The sequence below is a fragment of the Mycosarcoma maydis genome, chromosome 3 (assembly GCF_000328475.2).
Source record: "Mycosarcoma maydis chromosome 3, whole genome shotgun sequence".
NCBI lineage: Eukaryota > Fungi > Basidiomycota > Ustilaginomycetes > Ustilaginales > Mycosarcoma > Mycosarcoma maydis.
Window position 1 is genome coordinate 1,009,176 of NC_026480.1, and position 19,652 is coordinate 1,028,827.

The 19,652-nt window shown below is 53.4% G+C and overlaps 8 protein-coding genes across 8 annotated transcripts; 4 read left to right on the forward strand and 4 right to left on the reverse strand.

The window, feature by feature from the left end:
• Window positions 1-150: 150 nt before the first annotated feature.
• Window positions 151-1,152, reverse strand: UMAG_01785 (uncharacterized protein; the record flags this gene model as incomplete). The annotated part of the gene is made up of 1 exon (XM_011389438.1): window positions 151-1,152. The coding sequence occupies one exon, from the start codon at window positions 1,150-1,152 to the stop codon at window positions 151-153; it is 1,002 nt and encodes a 333-aa protein (XP_011387740.1).
• A 1,039-nt stretch (window positions 1,153-2,191) lies between these two features.
• On the reverse strand, window positions 2,192-4,075 carry UMAG_01786 (uncharacterized protein; the record flags this gene model as incomplete). Its single annotated transcript, XM_011389439.1, has 1 exon — window positions 2,192-4,075. The coding sequence occupies one exon, from the start codon at window positions 4,073-4,075 to the stop codon at window positions 2,192-2,194; it is 1,884 nt and encodes a 627-aa protein (XP_011387741.1).
• Window positions 4,076-4,749: 674 nt separating this feature from the next.
• UMAG_01787 (uncharacterized protein) lies at window positions 4,750-6,096 on the forward strand (the record flags this gene model as incomplete). The annotated part of the gene is made up of 1 exon (XM_011389440.1): window positions 4,750-6,096. One exon carries the CDS (start codon window positions 4,750-4,752, stop codon window positions 6,094-6,096), a length of 1,347 nt encoding a protein of 448 aa, XP_011387742.1.
• Window positions 6,097-8,349: 2,253 nt separating this feature from the next.
• UMAG_01788 (uncharacterized protein) lies at window positions 8,350-9,264 on the forward strand (the record flags this gene model as incomplete). Its single annotated transcript, XM_011389441.1, has 1 exon — window positions 8,350-9,264. One exon carries the CDS (start codon window positions 8,350-8,352, stop codon window positions 9,262-9,264), a length of 915 nt encoding a protein of 304 aa, XP_011387743.1.
• A 333-nt stretch (window positions 9,265-9,597) lies between these two features.
• On the reverse strand, window positions 9,598-10,326 carry UMAG_01789 (uncharacterized protein; the record flags this gene model as incomplete). Its single annotated transcript, XM_011389442.1, has 5 exons — window positions 9,598-9,665; window positions 9,743-9,861; window positions 9,940-10,030; window positions 10,114-10,239; window positions 10,311-10,326. The coding sequence occupies 5 exons, from the start codon at window positions 10,324-10,326 to the stop codon at window positions 9,598-9,600; spliced, it is 420 nt and encodes a 139-aa protein (XP_011387744.1).
• A 521-nt stretch (window positions 10,327-10,847) lies between these two features.
• Window positions 10,848-13,597, forward strand: UMAG_01790 (uncharacterized protein; the record flags this gene model as incomplete). Its single annotated transcript, XM_011389443.1, has 5 exons — window positions 10,848-11,723; window positions 11,807-11,993; window positions 12,079-12,845; window positions 12,925-13,124; window positions 13,213-13,597. 5 exons carry the CDS (start codon window positions 10,848-10,850, stop codon window positions 13,595-13,597), a joined length of 2,415 nt encoding a protein of 804 aa, XP_011387745.1.
• A 594-nt stretch (window positions 13,598-14,191) lies between these two features.
• On the forward strand, window positions 14,192-17,566 carry UMAG_01791 (uncharacterized protein; the record flags this gene model as incomplete). Its single annotated transcript, XM_011389444.1, has 1 exon — window positions 14,192-17,566. The coding sequence occupies one exon, from the start codon at window positions 14,192-14,194 to the stop codon at window positions 17,564-17,566; it is 3,375 nt and encodes a 1,124-aa protein (XP_011387746.1).
• A 247-nt stretch (window positions 17,567-17,813) lies between these two features.
• UMAG_01792 (uncharacterized protein) lies at window positions 17,814-19,088 on the reverse strand (the record flags this gene model as incomplete). Its single annotated transcript, XM_011389445.1, has 1 exon — window positions 17,814-19,088. One exon carries the CDS (start codon window positions 19,086-19,088, stop codon window positions 17,814-17,816), a length of 1,275 nt encoding a protein of 424 aa, XP_011387747.1.
• Window positions 19,089-19,652: the final 564 nt, after the last annotated feature.

Genomic DNA, 19,652 nt, shown 5'->3' on the forward strand with positions numbered 1-19,652 from the left:
CGCGCCGGTTAGCACCAACAACGTGCAGTCACGACTCTGATTGCGTGGATGAAGAGACACTGCATGAACAAGGAGGAATCAGGCTGATCGGGACGAGTGATTCGCGTCAAAACTGACAGAGAGGATTTGGTTCTCTTGGAAGTTGAGAAGCTACTGCTTGCTCGAGTAGATGCTCTCAGTATGCATAACAGCGACAATCTCGCGCATGCTTTCGTTACTCGCCATCTGCACTGTTCGGATGGTGCTCTTGTTGGCGAACGCCGTGGCGGCGTGCAGGCCGAGAGCGATGATCCACAGCCCACAGATGCCCCATAGCGTACCAGCTTGGCTGATATCTAGCTCGATCAACGGCGTTCCGTTTTTGTTGACAGCAGTCTGAGAGGTGACGATGGATGATCCGGCCATGTAGGATGCGACAGCAGAGCAGATAGCTTCGATGAACGAGATGATCTGGAAAAACTGATCCGATCCGAAAATGAGGTTGAAAGCCTGTCCGCCTGTAAGGCCCATTGCTGCAACAGTGACTGCTGGGGAAGGTGGGCGCGAAGAGCCGGAAGAGGAGGATCTGGTCGAAGCGATAGAGGAGACAGCCACGGTCATGGAAAGTTTGTGAGCCGAAGCGGTGGCAGCTAGACCGGTAAGCATGTTGAGTACACCACGGACGTAGGTTGCGTTGTCAACGCTAATGCGAGCAAACTGCACAAGGATGAGCAGAACGATGACCCCGGTCAAAGCGATAATCCCCTGAACATGCGAAGTGAACAAGGCTGCGGCGGTACTAGGAGCTGGCGTATCACCATCACCTCCATGTGAAGGTGAAGTGGTATCATCCATGATCATAGCAACGCTCCTCCGACCGGCGACAGAAGCGAGTTCGTCCAACGTCAGGCCCTTCTTGGCCCCTCTTCTGTGAGCAGGAGCATTGTCCACAACGCTAGCAGCGTGCATATCCATCTCGTCTTCAGCGGCCTGTTGAGACGCATGCGCAGAGGCAGCAGCTGCTGCAACAGCTAGACAGTATTTTCCTCTACGCGAGGAGGCGAGAGATCGACCGCGAGATGGAATTTTGCCGCTCTCAATACGTGTGTATCTACCATTGCTGTCATGAAACTTGGCGGGAGGCTTCGAAGCGGAGAGGCTGAAGCTAGGCATGATTGATACTCGAACAGGAACGACAGGTGATCACGGATGAGGAAAACCGGGATACTGATGAAATTCAGCGGTACTTTGGTAGAGAGAGGTAATGACTGTAACGTATTGGGCAAAAGAGTGTGTGCGGATGGTGATGGTGGGGTATAAGCAGACGCAAGGATGGAGGTTCGGCCTGTTCTTTGAAGTCGAAGAGGACTGGATGTACAAAGCTCGCACACTGCTTGCGGAACACTCTTTCTTGGTCAACTCCATCACTTTGGCTTTCGCACACTGCAACACAGGAGGCATCACAGAGAGATCAGCAGATTCAAGGCCAACGACAGAATCAAGCTCAGTCGATCGATGACTGCCAAGATACCGAGCTCAACTGTGGGCAAGAAGCCTTGTAAGCCTCTCCTGAACCCTTGGTTACGTCGATCTCATGCAAGTTGAGTTGATCAACGGCAACAGTTGCATTGGATCCAGCCTCTGTCAGAAGCAGAAAGCTGTGAGTCGCGGCTAAAACCTGACTCAAGCATGGCAAGCCGTCGATGAGTGCAGGCGAGCTTTGAGCACCGAACTGCCTGAAAAGGAAAGAGCTGGGGCTCTTGCAGCTTTACAGAGAGCGCTGTCATGTTAGAGAATGGCTCAACCAAGAGGAATTCACCGAAATCACGAATCAAATCGTGAATGGTATTTGCAAAAATGCGCTCGTGGCTTGCTCATCATACCCCTGTCTCGCTGCCTGGGTGGAACAGATGTGTGTTGTTGAATCGGAGCTTCAAGTTGTGCCGAAGACACGCGACCAACCCGCAAGATGATCTTCACACAACATTTCGTGAGTCGTGAATCGTGATTATGATAGCTCGTGATTTTCGATTTCCCGGCCACACTCCGTGACTCGTGACTCGTAACTGTGACAGTTACGAGTGTTACTCTGCTTTTCTGTGCCTCAATTTTGCTGTTCTTTTTGGCATGTATTGGTTTGCTTTTTCGCTTTCAACTGAACTTAAGGAGATCACTGTTTGCTCGAGTACAAGATTGGTTTCATGGATGCAGTTTAAGCCTCTACCCAATCCTTCGGTAAAGCGCAGACTGCAATACCACGTTCCTCATACGCTCCGGTAACGTACAGCAGCTTCTTGTGAATATCAACAGCTAGCCCTGTCGGTATTGTTGGCAAAAATCCCCTCTTTTTCAGCTCCTCGTCGCTCCTGGCCTCGAGCTCAGCTTTGGTCTCAGCGGGACTCTTGTACACGTTGAACGTGTGGAACTCTTTCCTCAAAAAGACACCCTTTTGCCGCTTCAATTTGAGCTTCTCTTTCTCCCAAGGATGCGCAACAACGCTGCCAAAGTGTCGGAAGACAAATGTGGTCTGGTCGATTCTGGCTGCTGGCCGAGGTGGACGTTCGGAGCTGGACAGTGCTGGCGAAGAAGTCGGCAGACCGAGTCGACGTCGTCGCTCGTCTCGCTGCGATGTGATCCACTTCTCAACGGATCGTGTGTTGGGGTTGCCCGCGGTCCAACTCCGACCATGTTCGTCGATGGCTAGTGCGCGCACGGGTGTCTCGTGTTCTATGGCGAAGAAGTTGACAAACGAAGGTGTATAGGTCTTGAAGATCTGAAGAACGTTGTTTGGCCTACCGTCGGAAGTTGTCCCTTGCTGAAGCACGCTGTGATCGCGAATGCCTCCGGCGATGCCTCGCACCCAGTGCTGCTCCCACTCCTGCACCCTGGCCGAGTCGGCTGTGAGAGTTGGGATGAACAGCGCAATGGCGGACGAGTTGGAGCCAGCAGCTTTGCCTCCACCACCCCAGGCTTTGACCAGCGGGGGGAAACCTTGCCAATGGTCCGGATCGCTTCCGTCAAGCCGTACCGAGAGCGTCTTGTTGATCGAAGAGTGGTGCAGGAAAAGCTTGCGTGTGAGCACGTCGCTGGTCAGCGAGTACTGAGGCAACAGGTACGATGCTACCGGTTGCCACATGGCAGAGAACAGCGAACTGCGTTCAGTCAAGTCCAGCGATGCTGTTGATTTACTGCGATCAGGCAATGACGTGACGAAAAAGCTGGGGATTCGAACTAATCTGGCAGCCTTGGATGCGATATCATCGTCTCGGAATCCAGCCAGATGGTCTGGGTTGTCCTGGACGTGCTGAGGCTCGGGATAGTCTCGTTCGATTGGCTGTGAATACTGTTCTTCAAAGATGGCGATGCGGAAGGGGTCCAGTCTGAACGGTATGTCTGAATCGACGTGGGTACCGGTCAGGTCGTCTCCCTCGAGACGCTTGATCCATCGAAGCGTTGTGTGATCCTTTTTTCCGATCTTGTCCAAATCATGGACAAAGACGTCGATTACGCCGGGACGGTCAGCATAAGGCTTGTTAGCGACAATGACGAGGTTCGCCGGCGGTTCCGGCCGCGCTTCCACGCCCTCATCCACCTCTTCGACAAAGTAAGGATTGGAAGCTGTAACCGCGATACCAAGTGGATGGAAGGTCGACAAAAGATCGGCGGGTGCCTTGAAGGGATACTCGGGAGGGGGCGTCGAGATGTAGAGTTTTCGAGCCAAACTACGTCGATTGGTGTCCCAGGCCCAGATGCCTGGGGTGCCTTGCTCGGAAGCGAGCTTGTCCCCACCGTCCTCGTAGATGCCTGCACGAGCATCCCACGTGAGTCGTGTAGGATCACAGCTGAGGTAGGCCATACCTGTGCGACGATCCAGCACGACGTCTTCGCAGAACGACGGCTCCACAGGTCCGGCTGCCTCATTGGGCAAGCGCGTCGAGACGGGCTGGCAGTGTTGGAGGTTGAGCAGGTAATCCGTGGCTAGCGAAGATGGGTCGATGGTGTCACCGTGAAGCCTGAGATGGTTCTTGTGCGGAAAATACGAGGTGACGGAAAGCAGACCGGCTGCCACCGACGTTATGATCAGCGGTACCAACATATCGCCGACAATATGATTGCCACCGAGCGAAGTGGCCGACTTGCTCTGGCTTGTGGATGTCGAAAAAGCAAGCAACTTAGGAAGGCAAGAAAGAAAGGCGGAGTCGAGGACCAGCCGCTGAAGCCTTTATACCTTGCGTTCGCTGTTGGTCGATGCAGCGAAAGATAAATCTTTCTGCTTTCATCAACCAGAGGAGTAGTATTCAACGGCATGCTAGCTGCAATGCGGGTTCAAGGTTGGTAAAAAAGCTTGCCGTCGGCACGCCGCTCGGAGCAGATGCGCTTGAGCTTTATCCACGATTCTTGATTGTCTTCGGAAGACTGTGGACCGTACGAGCGAGCGTACCTTTTTCGACTCTCCGATGTGAGATCATTGCTGCTTTTGTTGGGTGGATTTTGGAGTGGTGATAAGATAAGTTATGTCGTGTGCTCGCTCAATCACGATCGTCAAATCCGAATCACGAATAGGCTTCGGAGAAATTGTCGGCACAACTTTTTGAGATTGGGAAAAAAAATTCACGCTTGTCATTCGTGGTTCGACATTTGGCATTCGCTACCACGTAGCGTCCGTGACCGTGTACCACGCACCCACAAGCCTTGCCGTCTTCCGTACTACTCTTTACATCGACACGAAGCTTCTAGAACAGAGAAGGCATCGGTCGAATCAATCCTCAGATGACGGCGTCGATAGATCAGGGCGCACTCGAGTCGCTCCTCAGCCCTGCTCGCATTGGCATCTTGGATGGAGGACTGGCGACATACCTTGAGGATGGACTCGACTTCGATCTCTCGAAAGGACCACTCTGGAGCGCACGTCTGCTGGACGAGAAAGAGGACGATGTGAGCGATGGAAAAGGGCAAAAGGGAATCTTTGATGCGCATCTACACTATCTACAAGCCGGGGCTGGCATTATCGGCACTGCTACCTACCAAGCCTCGCTAGAGTCATTTGCAAGGGCCAACTATGACCAGGTTTCCGCATCCCATCTAATGTCCAAGGCTGTCGATTTGGCATGCGATGCACTGCACGCGCACAACATCAGCAACAACAAGGTCGGAGTCGCTTCGGCAGCAAGCGCAAGACCTCTTCTCAGCTTGAGCCTGGGACCTTATGGTGCCATGCTTAGCAACGGTGCCGAATATACAGGTGATTATCGACGTACCTTTCTCGCGGAATCCGACCCATTACGCGAGCAGCAACCTTCGTTGGAAGAGATGATGGCTTTCCATCAAAGGCGCATCGAGGCATTCATTGCTCAACCGAGCTGGGAACATGTCGGGGTTCTGGCAGTGGAAACTGTTCCGCGAGCCGATGAGGCGCTCGCTTTCCGAATGGCCTTGGAGAATGTCGCCCGAAGCCTTGAACAGCAAGGGAGACCTTTAGAGAGAAAGCCGGTTTACATTAGTATGGCTTTTCCGGACGATCGCCGCCTGCCCTGGCCTCCGGTCAAGAAGAGCTCAGCCGCGGGTCAAGAAGGCGACGTCGACATGGACGAGGATAATGACGAGGATGAAGTAGAGGATGAAGAGGCTATACAGGAAGAAATGAACTGGCTAGTACAGATTGTCACTGACACCCAAGTGCAAGGTCAAGATTCGCTTTGGCCGATCAGTGGTATCGGTATCAATTGCACCAAGCCCTACCTGCTGCCCAAGCTGGTCGAGCGCATGTCGGCCTCGCTCGTCACACTCAACCTGCCCGCCAGCGAAGGCGGTATGGATCTGGAGAGCAGAAGAGGCGCTCTGGGATTGCCAAAGCCTCTGCTTTTCCTGTACCCTGATGGAGGGCTAGTGTACGACGCAGTGCGAAAAATCTGGCTCACGCCTTCCAATGCAGGCGATCTGGGCCACGGCGACAATTCGGCAGCGTCATGGGCTTCGAACCTCATGAAGCTTGCAAAGAGCATCACGGCAGGAAGCGACGCCAAACTGCCAGACGTGTGGCGAGGTGTCTTTGTGGGAGGTTGCTGCAAGAGCGGCACTGACGAGATCCGTGCGCTTTGCCAATTTCGTTCATCCTAGCATCGCGGTTGTCGTCGTACTTATTAAATCTACGCTATCAAATCGAGCTTGGTGTGCCTTTTGATTCAGCTCAGAAAGGGGATCAAAGTGTGCGGAGTGGTCAAGTTGAATGGCACGAGCGGTTTAGAGTAGCCCGATCTGGATGATGTCGAAGCCGAAGAAAGAAGGCTACACAAAATTGGAAGGAATTGCTACCACCTTCAGATAATGAGCCTTGACTGCGCTCAGAGCGTCAAAAGCTGCCAAACGTGAGTGGTAATGGTGTGTCGTGAATCACGGTTCCATTACGACGCTGGTCGTCCTGAACGCCTTTGATAATCGCCCAGACCGCTTCCTGATTACGCCAGAATTGGGCTCAGAAACGTCTAGATTTGGCACCAGCGCCAGCGCCACGGCCCAATCGGTAGAACAAGGTGTGAGCGTCGAGATGAGCCTCATCCAGGTTTTCAAGATGCAGCTGCCATACAGGCACTAGAGAGAGGTTCAGGTGAAAAACGTGACATGGCTCTGTCAACGGTTTTCACTAATGAGTTCTCAGAACTTCCTAAGAGCAACGTCGAGATGGGCTTCCGATTCGAAGAAATCCAGAGCACAGGAGACACAGCGACAAGGAGAGGGACCCTTGCGTGACTCGCAATGGAACATGGAACGGGAGATTGTGTGTCGTGCGTGATTGCAATTTAGCGGGAAATGAACAAACTGCAGCACGGAACGTTCCTTCGGGAATTCGTAGGCGAGTTTGGGATTGTTGAGCCCGCTGTGAAACTTGTTTTGAACACTGGAAGCACAAAGCACGAAGGTTGCTTGGAATGTCGCCAACGACCGAGTTAACGCGTTGCACGGGGATGTTTCCTCAATTCGTGATTTACGATTTACGATTCACGATTCACGATTCACGATTCCCTTCACGCTTTGATGGTCGCATGATGACACGGGACGGTCTAAGTCAAAATTACAGGCAGGATCTTGCATAGCATAATTGTAAATTTCTTGACAGCTCGCCACCGTTTAGCATTTTGCCAGCACCACATTGCATAAATCTGCGCTCCTCGTGCCCCGTCCTCCCGATCGTTCGATCTGGATGCATCGGTTGGTCATGGCAACTTGCACAACAAACGTGCCTTGAACAGTCTCAAGCCTGTTCCGAAATCTACCCGAAATCGTGGCTGAACTGCACGCTTGCTTGCTTGCATACTTTGCCCCGCTCTCGCCCTGTCCCTCACTTTCCCTTTCGCTGGGTGGGACGAGGCGCTGGTGTTGAGACACAACTGTTAGCAACGAATCCACAGCACTCATAACAACGCGGCTGTCAGGTCAGTCGAGCCCTTGGTGCAACGTACGCCGCGAATAGGCTTGGGCGACTTCACTTTGCGCTCCGGACTAGCAACAAGCAAGAACGTGCGTGGGGTATGGGACATGGGGCGTGGGGTGTAGGGCATAGGGCAGGGTGGCCTCCAGAGAACCTTTGAAACGCCAAGACAGATTTTTACGTGGATCCTCAAGCATCAATCAGGTTTTCAATTTTCTCTGCTCTTGCGCTTCATTGGCCCATTGCCGCCTTCTTGAGGTCGGTCCTCTTGGCGACTGGGCAAGGTCTGTGTTCTCGTTCCTTTTCTACTCCGGACACTCGCTACCACACATCCAGGACGCCAAGTGCCGCACGCCGGTATCCCGAACGTCGCATCTCAAACGGCGGTCCCCACCAAAGAGTCCCGTTGTGCTTGCTGCCTTGTAGTCTACTACGAGACCTACACACAATCTACTAACCTGGCCTTGGTCATCCATCCGCCCACTCATTGACTACCTTTGTTGCCGCTATCGAGTGCACCGACCCACCTTTGGTTCATATGAGCTCTTGGCGTCTTATTCTTGGGGATCATATGCAAATCTGTCGTCATGAGACCAATCTCGCCAATCGAGCCACTGTGCAGGCTGATGGACGGCTTGAGGTGCAGTGAGAAAGAAAAGGACAGTCGTGAGTGATGTAGGCCTTTAGCACGAGAGTCGTCCAGCTGACGGGCCGAGTAGCAACACCCAGACTCGGGCGGGCTAGCTTCTACCAAACAGATGTCGTACTTCTGGCCCCGGCTATATTATGGGCCCCCTTTTCTCCAGCTGGTTGTATCCTCTTCCCCATCCAACTTCCCCTTGTTCCACCTCTCCTTTAGGCTCATCGCTCCTCGCTCTTGCTGTTCTCCTCCTCCCCCATACACGTCTACATCGCGCCTTTAGCCTTCCAAAGAGATACTGGAAATGCGATTCACCTCGATCCTCGCAGCAGCAGCTGCCATCGGTGCTGCCGTGCTCGCCCCAGCCAGCGCTTCCCCCACTACAATGAGCACTATTCCTGACACCATCTCGGAAAACGTTCGACGCGAGCTGGCTGGAATGAAGTCATCCGACTACACGCTTTATGCACGCAATGCTGGACCTACCAACAAGCTCAGCAAGCGAGCCGCACAACTCAACGGTATCCAGACCACGTGCACTCGAAACAACTGTCTGTCCATCACATTTGATGATGGTCCTTACACCTGGGAGAGCAAGCTTGTCAACACGCTCGCCAATGCCGGCGACCAAAAAGCTACCTTCTTTGTCAATGGTAACAACTTCCGCTGCATCTACGAGCCAGAACAGGTCAGGATTCTGCGAAACACGTACGAGCGCGGTCACCAGATCTGCTCGCATACTTGGGGCCACCCAGACATCAGCAAGCTCAACAACCACCAACTCGATCAGCAGGTCCAGCTGGTGGAGGATGCGCTGTGGAAGATTCTCGGTGTAGTTCCTGCTTGCTTCCGTGCTCCCTACGGCAACATTCGCCCCGATCAGGTAAAGTACCTCAACGACCGATGGGGTCTTGTCGTCGTCGGCTGGAACCGTGACACTGGTGATGCCAACGGCGACGGTGTGCAAGCTGGTCTGAACGTGTACAGGAACCTGCGTGCACCCACCAAGGCCATCGTACTCAACCACGAGACCGTCCAAGCTACCGTCGATACCGTCATCCCTCAAGCGGTCAACATTGTTCGACAAAACGGCTACAGCGGATCCCGCACTGTTCACCACAATCTCAACTTCAACCCCTACAAAGTCGTTGGCCGATACCAGAACCGCGATTCCACCTGGACCTGCAGCAACAAGCCGGCTCCTGGAGCGGCTAACTGATTCGACGTTCGACTTCCATCTTGCTGCTCTGTTTCGAATTTCTGATGCATTGCCCTTGCTCCATCTCGTCGCCGGGCCTCTGGCTCTTTGGTTGGTTCATGATGGCCCTGGCTATCCTTTCTTGTCCCCGTCTCGGCTTGAGCAAAATTAGTGCTCGCCAGTCTCATTCACATCATCGTTTTTCCTCATCGCATACCAAATCCCAATCCTAGCATACTTAGCAATTCAATCTCAGCTCCATCTTCGATTTGTGTTGGGGTCCGTGTTTTGGGTCCGTGTGTTTGCTAGCAGAGTGCACAACACGTAGAGTTGACACACGATTGCTCCATTATACTAAATCCACTTGGGAAGTGGAGTGATATAGGCACCATACTGGAGATACATAGCAGTTAGACTCGAAGCTGTTGTTCATTCCGCAGAGAGAGCAACGCGTGAGTACGAGACGACTTGTTCGAGTAGATCCGGCGGAAGCACTTACAAGCGACAATCAAAGGGCTGACGATACCAGGACCGAGCTTGGCGGTCTTGTAGATGAACGTCTCGGAGATAAAGTGTGCAAGAGCAATGGCGAAGGACCACATGCAAAGTTCGTATGCTCTGCAGAGTGCAACAGATGTGGTCTTGTCAGCACGCCAGGACGAGAGGCGACCTAGTAGCGACGAAGCAGATACTTACATCTTGTCATTGATGTTGTAGGCGGCGTAGAATCGAATGACGGCCGAGGTGAAGTTCCAAATACCAAACAGACGAGCGGACAAAGGCGTGACTGCGAGACAGAAAGAAAGAAGCCTGTCGTCATCAGCTTGGTTGCGACCTCAATTGCATTCAAACACCCTAAGTCTTACGCACTCTGAGCATTGGGCGACGAGTAGACCTTTGCGCTAGCACGAGGATTGACTATGTTGCTTGCCCCGTTGATAGCCGCCGTTGCAGCCACGACAAGCAACCATCGTGGAAGTAAACCGTCCGGAATATCTGTGCAAGTCACACAGCCAATCCGCGTCAGTATCAAGATCAGCCTGTTATCGCATCGCTGCATTGCTTACAGTTGCTGAGTGACATTGTCCTTGCAGGCCTTCTCTTTTCAGATGATAAGGACGATGAGAGTCAGTGAACCAAGCGCAGACACGTCGTGCGTGAGTGCCAAGCGACGCGCACAGAATCGGAACGCGGATCTGTGTTGAAAGTAGCGATTCGTGATTCATTGCATGTTCTGGTGTCAGGGTCCACACAACACCACAGCCTGCACGTGATGAGCTAGATCTAGGTTGACGTACAGTCACGAGTGCATAGAACTCCAACCCTTCTAGACCTTGAACGCCGCCCCTTTCCACCGGAGCTTATTGGTCTCTGATCTCTTTCATGTCGATCGCACCCATGTGCGTTTCGTCGAGTCGGTCGCACAAAGATCGGTCAACTGACATACAGCCGAACTCGAGCCTTTTCTGAACCCAAGTCTTCCTTGACGGGTTTCTTGGCGCCCACATCCCCTCATCCCTCCTCCGCATCTGCTCGCAAACGCTCTCCGTACACGAATCTCTGCTATCCTTCTCTTTGGTATCACTCGGCTAGCTAGCGGCCAGATGGCCTCTACGATGCTAACCAGCATCTCGATGGCCGACGTGATCGATCCAGACACCGCTGTCTTGCATATACCCAAGATGATTCGCCAGGACGAGTACGGCTATCGAACCAGCAACGACGGTAAAGACATCTCTCCTCTGACCGTCATACCTCTCGATACAGCATTTCCCACCTCGAAGGCCAGTGGACCCGCTTCGGTTTCGTTCGTCTTGAAACGCTTCGCAGAAGGCTACTACGTGTGCTCATGTCCTGCGTGGAAGTTCAGCACAGAGCGTGACAAGATGCGCAAGACCTGCTCGCATCTCAAAGATTGTCTCGGAGAACGGTACGAGACTGAGCGAATCGCACTTGCAAAAGAAGCCAAAAGTACGGGCTTTGACAATGCAAGGTTGCGCAGAACGACTTCCGACGGCTACCATGCGCGACACACACACGCCAAGAGTGTATTGAACGACCACTTTCGACAACTTTCACACAGTCAACCCGAGATCTCGTTATCTGATATCTCGAAAGGCTTTTCAGGAGACGAGATCCGCAACGATCAGGGCAGACCATCTATCGACACTCCGTCCCGCGATTTTCCTGCAAGCCCAACACAAGCCCGACCAACACATGTACAGAACGAGCTTAACAGCGACACTGAAACCGAGGACGAGGAAGTGGTCGCTTCTCAAGCAAACCAGTCACGCCCGTCAGGCCCGACATCTGCACGCTCCACAACACCGATCTCAAAAACTCATGTCGGCAACAACAGGCGGGCCTACAACGACCATGATGACGACGAGTATGGCTTTGATCCTGAAGATGTTCAAATGTCTCCTTCAAAGCGTGCTCGGCGTGGCAACCGATCTAACTATAACAGCGATGACGAAAAGGTGAGAGAAAGAGATTTTATCTTTTTTTTTTTTCCGATAGCATTTGTGTCTCGACTGACGCTTTTCTCCTTACGGTCATCTAGGTCTCTCTACTCCTAGCCAAGCCCTGGCTGTTGGACGCCGACCCTTCGAAACCCAGATCGAAGCCGATGGATCCCACCGGATGGTGGGTCAGCGAAAAGCTAGACGGTGTGCGTGCCTTTTGGGACGGACAAAGGCTGTATTCGCGTCAGAAGATCGAATGGAATGCGCCCTCCTGGTGGAAGAATCGTGAGTTGAAGCCTCGACTTGCCCTGTGATCGTTGCATACATGAGCTGACACGTACCGTACTGCATGATTTTCTTCCCTTGGCAGGATTACCGAAAGACATCACTCTGGATGGTGAGCTTTGGATGGCGCGAGGCGCATTCGATCAGACTTCGCAGATCTGCCGAACAACTGTAAGATTGGGCCGGTTACGCACCTTTTCTCATTTCCTCGAACGCGACTCGATCGAGCGACAGTGGCTGCGAGAACAAGCCGGCGGACGTCTAGCTAGCCAAGAACGTCTTCGCGAAGCGAGGTCTTCTTTGTCTCTGTTGCGGTCTACAAGACCTGAGAAGAGCGTGAGATTTGCAGAGGGAGGCGCGACGTCAAATTCTGCAACACCATCGTCCAATTGGAAGTCATGGAAGCAAAGTCTCGGGTGCCGACAACGAGGTCTGCCAGTCAAACTGCGTTCAAGCTCACGTTTTGCTGTCGCAGGTTCGTTCTTGCGGGTGTTGTTTGGAAGTCACTCTAGCGATGCGAGCCGGCCGCGCTCAGTCAAGCGCGCTTCGCTGCTTCGATCCATCGTCAAGCGTTGCCCGAAGTGTGGAAAAATCGTGAAGCGCAAAGATGGCGGTGCTCCAGATACGCCAGAACCCGATAGTGCGAACGCTGATCAGGCCGTTTCTCAACCTCCTCTGCCCTCCATGACCGAAACATGCATTTCTACGTCAAACGTCTCGTCGTCTCGACGACCGCTCAATTATTCGACCTTGCGCATCTTATCGTCTGGGCGAACACTACCCTCTGCGTATACTCACGTCTGTCGACGAAATGTAAAGAGCTCCAACGAGTGGAACCGCATCAAGTTTATGGTAAGCGCTCACTTTGAGCTACGGATGAATTTTGAGACGATCAGGGCGCCTCACTGACGCGTTTGGTTCAATTTCTTAGATCTTCGACTCGCCATCGATGGGCTCGCGGCCGGTAGAAGAACGCTGGGCAGAGATCGAGAAGCGCTTCGGTTCGACCGAATGGCTTGACATTGATTCTCTTGAAGGACCTCAGGTGAAGCTCGTCAAGCATATCAGGTGTGAAAGCCGATCGCACCTGGATCAGCTGATGGAGTCTGTCGAGCTCAAGGGCGGCGAAGGGTAAGTGTTGTGTCGGAGCAGGCCACACTACATGTAGAAGCGGGCACTTACAACGAGTTGATGGCCTTGTTCTATTCGCTGCAAACAGATTGATGCTACGCCAGCCGAAATCGAAATACGAAGGCAAGCGCGGAAATACACTCTTCAAACTCAAGTCGTGGTACGATGCCGAAGCCGAGGTGATTGGCTACGCAGAGGGCACCGGAAAACATGAAGGTCGCACCGGTGCTCTGGTTGCCCGCATGGCTTGTGGAACCGTCTTTCGCGTCGGCACAGGCATGTCAGATGCACAGCGGGAGCAGCCTCCACCCATCGGTAGCATCATCAATTATCGCTTCTTTGAGCTCAGCGAAGATGGCTACCCACGCTTCCCCGCTTTCCGTGGGATTGCGAGAGACAAGACGAAACCCAAAGATGCCGTGGTACGACCCCGAGCCAGTGCTCTCCGATCAGCCGAAAATCAAGTACAGTAACTGCACTTTGATGAATATGGTCTTGCTCGTCACACAAGACACCTTGCCCTGTAATCGACTCGAGTGGTCTCACAATATTGTCCATGTATGTGCGCTTGCTCACGACTGCAAAGCACGAATGAAGCGAGGTTCCTTGGACGCTGTTGGGTAAATCTTGGATATGTCACTTGTGTAGGAGTTGGGATTTGCGTCTCGGCTGGAATAATTGAATTTGCCGCTGCATGATGACCGTGCTTGCGTTCGGCTTTGCAATCACAAATCGTGGTTGTATGCAGCTCCTGCATGTTGTTACACGCTGGTCCGCCGAGGTTGTCGATACGTGCTGTGAATCCAAGGCGCTCACGGGTAATCAAGGATCGTGAATGTGACTCTTAAGTTACTTGTTTTGTCTGACCCTGGTCATCCTAAAAAGGATCGACGCCCTTGTTCCCGTTCCAGACTGCACTCGTGCACTGCGTTCTCCCTCGTTCAGCATACTCAAGACAAGTTCATCGACTGTGTGCTTTTCTTCAAAACGTCCTTTAGCCTCACATACTTCACGTCGGGCGATGGATGCACAACGCCTAATGTGCTACACACCTTAGAGAACGCACCATGACAATCACCACGGCGGGTACAGCGGTTCACATAGCCCCCACTGTGGCCAAAACATTCTTCAAACATTACTGCAAGAAAGCCAAACGCTCTCTCCGCAACGGGTTTCGCAACGATGCATCGGATTCCAGCACCTCGCAACCCAGGGCTACGGACGAGTTCATGTTCGATGAGGCGTTTCACGTCGTTAAGGCCTTTATCAGCCTGGGTACAAATGATACCGTTGAAGCCATCCAGAACTTCACCGACGCTCCTGCACCCCCGATTCCGTGGGCTACGACGTTACCGGTCATCATCCCGATGGAGAGCTGCGACAAAGCGGCCGAGCTGATTGTGGAGCATTTGGGCCCACAGGATTTGGAGAAGATGGTTGGAGGCGAGAAATGGTGGCAGTTGAGATCGCTGCCTGGTGTTCAGGGAGAGTGGATCGCTATGTCGAACGACTGGAAAAAGATGAAGAGTATGGAGAAGCACGCTCAGCAGAGTGCACCCAAGCCTTCACCCGCCACGACGAGCAGGCAGAGGAGGCGAAGGAACAAGCGCCACGAGAGGGCGCTTTCAGAGATCCGGGCAATGCGACAAAAGACCGAGTCTGCGTTGAAACGTCGGTCTCAGTCGTTCAAGAGATCTTCGCAAGAAGTAAGGCGTCGTCAAGCCAATGACGATGAAGCCGAGGGAATCATCGATGACGCCGAATCGACAGCTTCAAGCGAATCAGAGATCCAACAGCCGAGCTCTGATTCTGCCACGGACGATGACAACGCAGATCAACCTGCCGAAACCGAAGAGCTCGACCGTCTCCAACGCGTCATGCTCTACTTCCATGGCGGAGGATACTACTTTGGTTCGCTCGCTACGCATCGTTATCAGATCGTACGCTATGCTCGCAAATTTGGAGGCAAATGTTTCGCGCCCATCTATCGAAAGGCTCCGCAGTATCCTTGGCCCTGCGCGCTTCAGGACGCTGTCGCATCGTATCTTTATATGCTGTATCCACCCAAGGGCGCAAAACACAAGCCTGTGGATCCAAAGAAGCTCGTTGTCGCGGGCGACAGCGCAGGTGGAGGTTTGACGTTGGCTCTGCTGACGGTGATTCGAGATATGGGGTTGCCAGCGCCAGCTGGTGCAGTTCTCATTTCGCCATGGTGCGATTTGACGCATTCCTTCCCATCGATTCTGCAGAACACGGCGACGGATATCATTCCGCCCTATGGCTTCATTCATAAGCCGTCGACCTTGTGGCCGATCAATGCCACCAAGCCGATCACGAAGGACCAGCAAGGGAAGGCTAACGCCGATGACGAGGAGCCTAGCAGGAAGGTGCCTGTTGGCGTTGACGAAGATGTCGGCACAACGAGGGATGCCGAGCCGACAGCGCGCAAGAGCGCCGTTGGCGGCAAGCTGCAATCCACACGAGGCGGAGAGCACGAGTTTAACCAAACCCCACCTACTCGTGCTCACACCAGCGCACCGAACGGCATTCCTCCGGCCCCAGAGCTTCTCTACTCGGAACCCATCACCATCCACCGCACTGACTCTTCGAAAGAAGCCATCGAGCTTCGCGAGCAGATCCAACTCTACGCAACCAACGACCAGCTTACCCATCCGCTTTGCTCAGCCGTTCTCAGCGGCTCTCTCGGCGGTCTACCTCCACTCTACATCCTCGCGGGTGATGCGGAAGTTCTTCGCGATGAGATCATCTACCTCGCACACCGTGCTGCTCATCCACATCGTTATCCTCTGCGCAAGGACCTCCTCGACCATTCGGCGCGCAATCGCGAGAACGCGCAAAAGTACGATTCCCAGCCGACAAAGGTACACTTGCAGATCTACGATCAGATGTGCCACGTCTTGACGGCATTTGCGTTTACGTCGCAGTCGAGGTTTGCATATCGAGCAGTGGCGTCGTTCGTCAAGCATGTCACGGGTGCACCTACGGATATCAAGAATCCGTTTCCGGAGGTGGTTGTGGGTGACAACACCAATGACAAGGAAGGAGGCGAGGCTGACGATAGTGATTTTGAGGAGGAACGCTATGAAGACGGTTTCAGTGACAATGTGGGCGGAGAGGTGAAGTCGCCTCCGCTAGCCAGCAGTCTGAAGAGTGGAGACAGTCTGGTGGGTCGAGCGGTGACAATGTCGCCTTCGTCTTCTCGACAAGGCAACGCCGTTGGAAGCATGACTTCGATGACAGGTTTGGGTGCATCCGATGGAGGTGTGGATGATGCAAAGCTCACTGCTATCGATGCAAACGCAGAGCACGGTGCAAGCAACTCGACCAGCGCGAAGCTTTGTGATGAACCGGAACTCACGTCCGCCGTCGAGCCACCCAACGACATTTCCATTACAGCTGCCCAAACCGCTGCGTCCTCTGCGGTGCCCAGCAGCGCAGCTGCCTCTAGCACAAAATCGCGACACCGATCCATGTCCCAACTTCTGAGCGATACTTTACATGGTCACCCTTCTGGAACTAGCTCCATCTCTTCTCCCGCCACCCGTTCGCGACGGGGTACCGCGGACTTTCCCAACGAGTACACTGGGCAAGTCCCCCTGCTGCGTCCCTCATTCCAATCGTTTATGATCCGCGAACGTGTCGACGTACGAGGCTTCCTACGACCCCTAGAACCTGAAACTTCCCTTCCCGCCTTGCAAGTGCCACCCGACGAGATTGGGTGTATCAAAGAAGGTCCCGTAGAACGCTACCTCACTGGACAGACACAATGGACCAAACGTTTCGCCAAGACGGCGCGGAAAGTGGAAAAACAACGAGCGAAAAACGAATCGACAGCACAAAAGATGCTTGAAGAAGCGTCCTCGCAAGGTTTACTGGACCTCGAAGCACTTCAGAAGAAGAGAGATGGATTGCTACTAAAGGCTTCCCGTGGTGGTGGCTCTGACCAAGCGAGCATTACGGGTTCGAACAGAGCGTTAGGCTGGGATGCTGCGGATGTGGCGAAGAGGGCGGAACAGTGTCGAGAAAAGTGGACTTGGTTGGTCGATTTTGGTCCTGCTGATCTGGTCGACGAAACTCCGCCACCCACGGCTATCGCCGGGAGACGAGATACAGATGACGCGTTGGCACTGTTGCGCAGATCCCTCCAGATCCGAGCAAGAGCGTACGGTGTTCAGCGCAAATCGCGTTTCAGGGTGGCAGAGGATGGAACCGTGCGCGCTCACTTCAGAGCTGAACAGAATACACCGCTGGACGCCGAGACGAGCACCGATCCAACCGGCAGATCCGCTGATCCAAAGGCCGAAACTAGCAACGGAAGAGGTGCCAAGGGTCATCATCATCACAGAGGGCTGAGAGTGTGGAACTTGTTGATGGTCAGAAAGCCTGGTTCGGCTGCGTCGACGGCCAAGAGCAAGGAATAAAGCAAGAATACGCCAAACGCCACCGTCGAACAGTAGAAACGGTTCACAGCACAATAGTCACATAATCGAATGCGGGTCAATCTAAACAAATGTCTGAACATGGTGGCAACGGTGATGAATTGAGTTCCTTGTTGTGACGTCATGACACAAGTGACTGCGCAGTATATACAGGGTGAAAGATGAGACTCACGACTTGATAGGGAAGGTAGCCGCCACACACGAAGCTATGGCCAAAAGACGACTGCGATTACTTCTTTTTGGTTGGGCTGGCATTGCTGCTACCTCCGCCTAGTTTTCTGGTCACCTTGGTCGGAGTGACAGTAGCACCGCTCGATTCCGCGGCGGCTTCTTCGTCAGCAATGTCATGCACAGCGTTCTTCGGTGCGGTCGCAGGAAGAGTTGCAGACGAGGTAGCAGCGGCTGCACGCGCACTGCGTTCAGCCTCTGCACGGTAAGCTGCCGCCTCCTCTTCAGGCGTAAGTGGAAGAGCGATACGACCTTCCTGACGAGCTTTGATCCTCTTCCAAGCAACACCGGCGATGAGCGCGACAGATTGCAAGGCGATGCTGAGAATGATAGCGGCGGTGAGAGGAGCAGGTCTAGGCTCGCCATCGTCGCGCCCGCCAATAAGGCTGAAGTGCTTGTGCCATAGAAGACCGAGGTTGAGGTAGATACCTGCAGCTGTCCAGATGAGATCGGCAGTACCGAAAATCCACAGCGCCGAAAAGACGCCCAGGCCAGAGACGATTCCAAAGGCAGGCCAGAGACCTCTAACGAGACCATCATGGCCGCCCGAACCAAAGTCCCATCCAAGCGCCATGAAGAGCTGCTGCCATAAATCATACTGAATAGTGATGACGAGGAACATCTTGATGGGTACATGGATGAAAAGCCAATCGAGCGGATGCTTATGAGAAGGTGGATATCGAACCGCCAGGACTAGGGCGTTGAAGAGAAGGATGACGGCAATAACACCCAGAGTTGCAGTTCCTAGGATGAAAGTGAGCGGTCGATCAAGGATCCAAAAGATGGCCCAAAGGACCATCATGTAGTTGGCCAGACTCAGACGAGTGCCTACGCCATGCGTGAGCGCTTTTTTGGTTTCAGAAGTACGGCTGAGCAACAGAAAGACGGAAAAGCCAATGAGCAGTACATAGAGGATGACCCAGTAAAAGAGCACGAACGAGTCTTGTACCGATAAGTACGTGGGATGTCGTCGAGATACCTGCTGCAAGTTGGGCTTGATGAGCTTAGATCCGCAGAGGATCATGACCCCCATCTGCAGAAGCACCGAGAGCGGTGTAAGGATCTGCATCCGGGTCAACGTCTTGACCTCGTTGACGTCCATGTTGGTCGAGAGATGATGGTAGCGCTGCGAGAGGCCCGAGGCGAAGTGATTGGGGTCCGAGGGGACCTCGCTATCGGCGCGAAGTTGGTCCGAGTATTCGGGATCCTCTGGACGGTAGATGTAGTCGGGTTGCGGTTGTTGCGGTGTGGATGCCGTGTTGTTGCTATCAGGCATGTTCTTGCTCGGTTCGCTGCCCTACGATCTGGTACACTTTGCGGCCCACGATCGTGTTTGTGCTGGAAAGAAAAGAGGTATGGAAGATCTTGATGGATGGATGTCGCTTCGGAACCAGAGTGTATTGGACCAGAGCGATCAAGGAGGCCTGTCGATGGTCGGTGCAACTCAAATACGGGTTCGAGGCCAAATATAGCAGTCACGAGTGCGTGCTGCTGTCGTGAGTGCAATTCTGCAGTAAAATGCTCCTCGGCGCTCGATGACGCTCATGCTTTTCCAAGCGAACATTCAAGATTGCCAAGACACTCATTGCCCGATCTTGTTTGAGTAATCTTGGAGCATCAGCGATTTGCTCATCTTACTTCAAGCTCATTTCGAATGGAATTGGAAAAGGTGTGGAGGTGGAGACGAACTTACGGAGTTCCACGGTGAGAGGCCAAAAGCCGCAATCAGGCGCAGTTTGACGCCATCTAACTTTCTTGCCTCCACCCAAGCCAGGCTGTTCTTCGATCTCAGCACTTTGCTAGTCCAGCTTTTTTCCACATGGAAGCAACATGGCACCTG